This window comes from Astatotilapia calliptera, chromosome 6 (genome assembly GCF_964374335.1).
Source record: "Astatotilapia calliptera chromosome 6, fAstCal68.1, whole genome shotgun sequence".
NCBI classification, from domain to species: domain Eukaryota; kingdom Metazoa; phylum Chordata; class Actinopteri; order Cichliformes; family Cichlidae; genus Astatotilapia; species Astatotilapia calliptera.
In genome coordinates, this window is record NC_137427.1 from 30,905,715 (window position 1) to 30,912,500 (window position 6,786).

A 6,786-nucleotide genomic window follows, 5' to 3' on the forward strand; every position below is an offset into this window, starting at 1 on the left:
TGGCAACAGAGACTAAAATATAAAATGGGCAACTATAGAACCAAGTTGAGAGGGCTCGGATGCCCTGAACTTGATGTGAACTCTCTCAGAAAGAAGCGACTACATGAGAAAGCACCTGCAAAGAATGTCAAAAAGCCAAAAAAGTCAGAAGTGAACTATTTACCTCCTCACCCACAAGGAGAAACGGAAGAAAGTTTGGAATATGGAAGAGTGGAGCTCCTCAGTGAAGTGAGGAAGAGGGACAACTGTCAGATCATCAGTGACAAAATGGCGAAGACATTCTCCATTCGCAGGCAGGAAGTTGTCAATCAAGCACCAAAAATCAATGACCTGAAAGAAAGATGGCCTGCTCTTTTTGATGCAGTTCAGGTAAATATTTTTCCATAAGATAATTTGCAGTATGTATTCTTTTAAAGTAAATTGTATACATTAACATGTTGTGCCTATTTGTGCCTTTTTTTTATACAGATAAACCAAGAATTCAGAAGGATCACCACTGTTAACCTGGAGACAACATTCATGGCAAAGCTGGACCAGTACTCTCAGAAAATAATGTCCTTGCTGTCCTCAAGAGGAGGGGCTGCAAAAATGCGCATTCGGCGCATCCAGAACATGCTGCTAGAGGTATGAATGAATGAAATGTAGTTTATTTCAAATAGGATAATCCACTTTTTTTTTCCAATAGGTGATATTGAGTCTTAAAAGGTAGCTGTTTACAACTCAACTATGTCAAATTATTGTTTAGAGCTTGAGGCACAAATATCAATTAAAACTATAAATACTTAATAATAAAACAAATTATAGGTGATGTGGATCATGATTGGCAGAGTAATTTGCAAGATTTTCCAGTTTTTCTATTTGTTACCTGGATTTTTCAAGTTCATGAATTGATCATTTCAGAGAAATGGCTCTTTGAAATGATCAATTCATTACTTTGATTATCACTGGAAATCTATAATTGGTACAGTTCAGGCCATATAAAGTCAATCCTTTTTTTTTTTTTTTTTTTTTTTTTGGATGTAATTATCAAAAACCCATCCTCCTCGAAGAGCAGTTCGACATTCTTTTTCTTATTCACAGGACGATTCTGTGGAGAGAAGGCGAGAGGTCGCTATCCGTGGCTTAGTGGTGTATCTCAGGGAAAAGGAGGAGGATCTCTTCAAAGAGCAGGTAAATCAGACATGACTATACTTTGTATTAGAGATACGATCTAATCTATTATTAATTGATTTCTAAATTAATCGGCAACTATTTTGATAATTGATTGATCGGTTTGAGTAATTATTTTAGAAAAAGAAGTCCAAATTCTCTGGTTTCAGCTTCATAAATGTGAATGGTTTGGGGTTTCTTTACTCCTCTATGACAGCAAACTGAATATGTTTGACATTTGAGGTCATCATATTGGGCTCTGAGAAACATTGACATTTTTCACCATTTTCTGACATTTTCTGGACCAAACAACTAATCAGATAATCGAGAAAATTGTTAGTTGCAGCCCTATTTTGTGTTACTCTCATGTATAAGTATGATTACTTAAAACATTTATATTGATTCTGACCTACCAGGATGGTGGCGGGGATATTACCAATGAAGTGATGAAGATTGTAACCAGAGGTGCCACAACGTCTGATCCAGCCAGCGCACGGATCATACTTGAAGGAACAGAAGTCCTAGCAGACCTGGATGTACCCAGAGCCTGTGCCTTGCTAATGGGGCTGATATATGCACTCAACCTCAGCTACCCAAAAGAACTGAAAAACACTTTTGAAGTGTTTCAAAAGATATTCCTCGAGCTGGATGATCTGAAAGCCAGTCCTAAGGTAATGTCACTAAAAAGTAAACTGTTGTACTAAAAAATGTGAAGAGTGAGGCTATCCTCAAATTAAACGGGAAATGTTCCACTGTTGTTTGCAATGTGTTGTGTTACATACTGTACAGTAGGCAGTAGGTGTAAAGTTGAGCGTTGAGCATTAAGTACACCTAGTTCAAAATAATGCACATTAAAAGGATAGCTCGGGTCTTTTGAAGTGAGGCTGTATGAGGTACATATGTATAGTGAGTGTATTACACACAGTAGATGGCAGTCAGTAAGCTCCACCTACGGAGAAGCAGACGGGACCACCGGCACGCAAGATGAGCCTCCATCCTAATAAAACTGATGTCAGTTTTAAATGTACATTATATCAAGAATATGTTTACTGCTTTATTTTGCTATCAGACAGCCTTTTCTGTGGGGAAAGAGAAGTTCTACTGCTTGTTGTTTCAATCGCTCTGGCCCACCAGCGTCCATGGACAAAAACAGCAATTTTACCTGACAGCACACAGGAGTTGCTGGTCTCCTGCTGCTTTGATCAGTAAGTGTAATTGTGTTATTTGGTGACTTTGGTGTTAGTTCGGGTTAGTTCAGATTTACCAAAGTCACACAAACAAACTGAGCCTATCGTGCGTGTCGGTGGCAGGAATGTGCTGACTGCTGTCTACTGTGTGTAATATACTCACAATGTACTTCATACTTAAAAAAAACCTAAACTATCACTTTAACACAAACAAACTTGAATCAGAGCATGACTGTCAAAATGTTCAGTCTTTTTGAGACAGATTTACAGGGGTGTTTTATGTCATTTATTTTATGGAGGCAACAATTTTGTCTGCTATTGAAATGTCAATGAGTCTGGAATGGTGGACTGGTGTTCTAATAAACAGTTTGATCATAAAACTGGAATTTCAATGTGTAATTTATTGTATAATTGTAAGTTATAAGTTATTGTAAGTTATTAGTACTCAAAAAAATTAAGGTAACAATTTGCATGGATATTTCTGAGTAGAATAAAAGTAAAAAAATAAGTTTTAATAACTAAATGGAGTAATTTTTAAACAATTAAAATTAAGTTGGTTCAACTTAATTAAGCTTGTAGAGGACAAAGCAAATCATGTTGTTTGTACGTAAGGAACAGAGTTTGCCTAACTAGAGAACTCTTGTGGCATTTACGCTATAGTGGCTAAGCTGAAGTAACTTAAAAAGATCCATGCAAATTGTTACCTTAATTTTTTTAAGTTAAGCCAGCAGATCTTTTTTTAGAGTGTGCCATTTAGTGTGTAGCTATTGAATATACACTGTTTCCCCTTTCTCTCTTCCAGGTTCACTCCTGTATATCACATGGATTTTCTCTCAGCTTGGGGAAGGAGATATCATCCAGTCTCCGACAATCTTGCATGAAGGTCCTACAAAACCAGGATTCCACCACTATGTACCGCGCTGGTCTCCATCAACACCACACTGAAGTGATAGGAGGCAATGATTGGTCAGGGGATTTTGCCCTCAATGTTGATGACTCTGTGGGCTTCAGAAATTGGCTGAACAGCTTGAAGGATTTCCCAGATACAGTTTCGTACTCCCTTCTGGCACTGTATGAGCTGATGCCAACTGAGGCAAAAAAGGAGGGGGTAAAGACAGCCATAGAGAAGTACTGATCTGATAACATCATAGGTTCCTCATACAAAGAGAAATTTTGTCAGCACCCCGATAACCTGGCTTCCAACTGCTGTCCTATACAAGCCAGGAGGGGGCTACTGAATGTGACCAAAATTCAAGCCTGGGATCTGTCAGGAGATACTTGGGGTCCGTCTGACAGGTGAGTAAGCTGAGGTCAGGACCTGCAAGTTGACAGTATGTTTTTAAATTCTCAGAATACCAGGACATCTTGAGTTGTTTCCTGAGTCCAAAAGTGATATAAGTCTTTTTTTTTTTTTTTTTTTTTTAAATGACATCAGAAACAGCAGTATGCGACATTACGTGATGGCAGAGCTTCAGTTCATCCTTTGTCATTTTTTTTTTTTTTTTTTTTCTTTAATAAATAGGACAGGGGGAATGAATGAGAGAGAGAGGGGGAGAGAAAGAAAGAAAACCAAAGGGGAGAAGAGACGGTGAGAAGGGGGGGGAAGAGAGACAAAAAAAAAAAAAAAAAACTCCTGGGTCACCTGTATGGAGAAAAACAAACAAACAAACAAACAAACAAACAAAAACAAACAGAGGAGACAGCAAACAACAAAGAGCAACATAATAATAGAGAAAACAAAGCACCATCACAATAAACTAGCTAGTCATAGATATCAGTATTTACTAAGTAATAAACGATATTGTGCAGCACGCAAGATAGACAGCGCACAGTGTGCTTTGAGGCAGCAGCCAAGAAAGCTTTAGTCCGCGTCTGTGAATACCCATGTGTGCATACCTGTGTGGATCAGCATGCTTGCATTCCAAAGGTTTCTCCATGTAATGATCTGCTAGGGAGTGTGGGGGGGCCACAGCCCCGTCCTCCAGGGTGTGAAGCGGGTATGGAGGAGATCAAAACTCCAGACATCCAGAGGCCCCCAGAACACAAGAGACCATGGAAGACCAACAGAGGGGCAGCCGCGCCACTGTCCCAGTAAGAGCTGAGGAGAGTCCCAGATGAGGGCTCGCCCAGCAGCCGCGGAGCAGAAGTCAGGGGGAGTTGCAGTGACGCGCCCGTGAGCTCCGCCGGCCCCCAGCTGCGCCTGAGTGACCGAGCCCTAGGCCGAGAGGCCGGGGGCACCCCACCTCCAAAGGGGCCCGAGCGAGCCCCAGGCCCCAGGCCCCGACAAGCGGCCGCCAAGGAGTGAGCCGGTGTGTACCCGGACGCCCACCCCCAGACACAAAGAACCACCAACACACCGACACCTGAGGGAGTCCGCCACCGGCAGGGGAAGTGGTGGTGGGTGGAGATAGGCCTCCAAACCTTGGAGGGCCTGAGGTGTCCCCAGAGAGGTGGCGTCTGATACCCAACCTGACATATAGACACAGACATACAGGCACACACAGACACAAACATCCATTCCCACCCTCATGCTCTCATATGCACTCACTCCACACTCAACCAACGTAGAGACAGACATAAAGAGACGCTGTACACACAATCACACTCCCCAAGCGTACTCTACAAACCGGGTCTAGGTACCCTTGCCCCTGGAGGGGGGAATTGCACCCAGACCCAGGTGGTGTTACCCTTTTCCCTGCGGTGGGGAGAGGCAGACCACCCCGACTCCGCAGCAGCAGGGAGGCCCCACACCCCAGACCGCAGTCGGACGGCCAACTCCTCCTACTAGCCCTCCCGCTCCAGCAGGCCGCAGAGAATGGGGGTGGGAGAAGACTCCAAACCTCCCTCCACCCGCTCATTGTAGTGTTGATGCATATGTGTTCTAAGGTGCAATTAAAACCCAGGAGGGCATGGAGCTACCTGCCAAGGAGCAGCAGGTAAGCGCATAGTCCCTCCTGCTAACCCTCAATGACTAAGTGTATTTAAAATTGAGAGGTGGGCAACGACGTCAGGGGTGAGGTATACACCCTGATGGTGATTTGGACTCCGTGTATCGTGCCCACCCCCAAGATCCTATATGTATGTGTAATGAGAGTGTGAGTAATGTGAATGTCTAAGTTGTGGGATAAAATTGAGGCAGAGGCAGCCAGAAGGGGACAGGGGGGGGGGGGGGGGGTAGCCTCCTCTGCACCCTGGTGACATACCCCCACTCCAAGGCCCTGCATGTGTGGGTGGTTGTGGAGGAGCGGGAAGAGGGAGGCAGCTGGAGATGGGGAGGGAAGGAAGGGAGGGGCAGGTAACCCCTCCCTGGGGCCAGCTCCCCCGCTGACCCCAGTAGGCACTCCCACCCTCCGCGACCCGCCAGGGAAGGGGGGCCCAGGCCCATCAGACCGGGGCCCAGTGCAGTAGCGCCCCCCGGCTCCACAGAGCCCTGGACAGTCCACCCAACCCCACCACAGAGAAAACTGCACCCACCCCACCAACCACACATCTTCCAGACTACATAAGACGGTAAACGCCCAGGCTGAGATCTTCCTCCACCTCTCCTGTATCTCCCCCTCCTGCAGAGAGTTCCTGAGAGAAGAAAGCTCCTGCAAGATGTGACCATCCCCCCCACCAGTTGAAGAGCCCCCCAGGCGGCTCAATGCACCGGCGGCACCCTGCTCCAGGGCCGGGCCCCCATGCACCCACCCGCCCACAACCCCGGCAACACACCAACCAGGACCCGAGCCCCCGAGGCCCGGCCCGGGCCCCAGCCCAGAGACGGAGCCCCCCAGAACCTCACGCCCATCCCGGACCCACCCAGGGGCAGCCAGGTTGCCAGGTCAGTAACCCGCGTCCGTCAGCACAGACCCTCCCCTAGCCCCGCTGCACGCAGCCAGTGATATAAGTCTTAAATCAATTGACACCAAAATGCAGATAGTTTGGTGAGAGTTAATCGAGCCCCAGCTTGTTTCGATGTGGTTCTACAACATGTACAGATCACAGCCTCATTGAAACCAGGTTAATCAATTTCACTGTTTTTTTCCCCTCATATTTTTAAATCAGATATTATGTCTGTACATGTGACATTATGTTTTTTAATATTTGGAAACCTGCTGCAAAACAAACTGAGGTAGACTAACTGTGTTATTCACAGACTGCATGGAAACATTCTGCAGATTTATCCAGGATAAACAGGTTAGTTTGCTGTAGTGTGATGGAATTAAGGTAAAGAACGGTGTGACTGCTGCACATTGGCTGGTCAGAGTTAAATTACATAAATTATATCATAAATGAATTTGAACTTAAGCTGATGATACTACGTTTCATTCACTGAGTTACAACTTTAGAGTGTCTAATATAAAGACAGTATAAAAAGTCTACTGTTAGTGCAGAGGATGGAAATCAGCCCGGACAAATCCTGAAACATATGCTGACATCTGGTTGAATTCAGTTGTGTAGATCCACA

General features: G+C 44.9%; 1 protein-coding gene across 1 annotated transcript; it reads left to right on the top strand.

Moving 5' to 3' along the window:
- Positions 1 to 213: 213 nt before the first annotated feature.
- Positions 214 to 2,716, top strand: LOC145429517 (uncharacterized). The gene is made up of 4 exons (XM_080303135.1): positions 214 to 369; positions 469 to 624; positions 1,081 to 1,170; positions 1,566 to 2,716. Exons 1-4 carry the CDS (start codon positions 268 to 270, stop codon positions 1,851 to 1,853), a joined length of 636 nt encoding a protein of 211 aa, XP_080159261.1. The 5' UTR covers positions 214 to 267; the 3' UTR covers positions 1,854 to 2,716.
- The last annotated feature ends 4,070 nt before the right edge of the window (positions 2,717 to 6,786 follow it).

What these genes read in the sequence shown, in the direction of transcription:
- LOC145429517 (XM_080303135.1), top strand. Translation starts at nt 268, where the DNA reads ATGGCGAAGACATTCTCCATTCGCAGGCAGGAAGTTGTCAATCAAGCA. An exon ending in CTCTTTTTGATGCAGTTCAG is followed by an intron (nt 370 to 468) that starts GTAAATATTTTT and finishes TTTTTTATACAG; the next exon opens with ATAAACCAAGAATTCAGAAG. An exon ending in TCCAGAACATGCTGCTAGAG is followed by an intron (nt 625 to 1,080) that starts GTATGAATGAAT and finishes TCTTATTCACAG; the next exon opens with GACGATTCTGTGGAGAGAAG.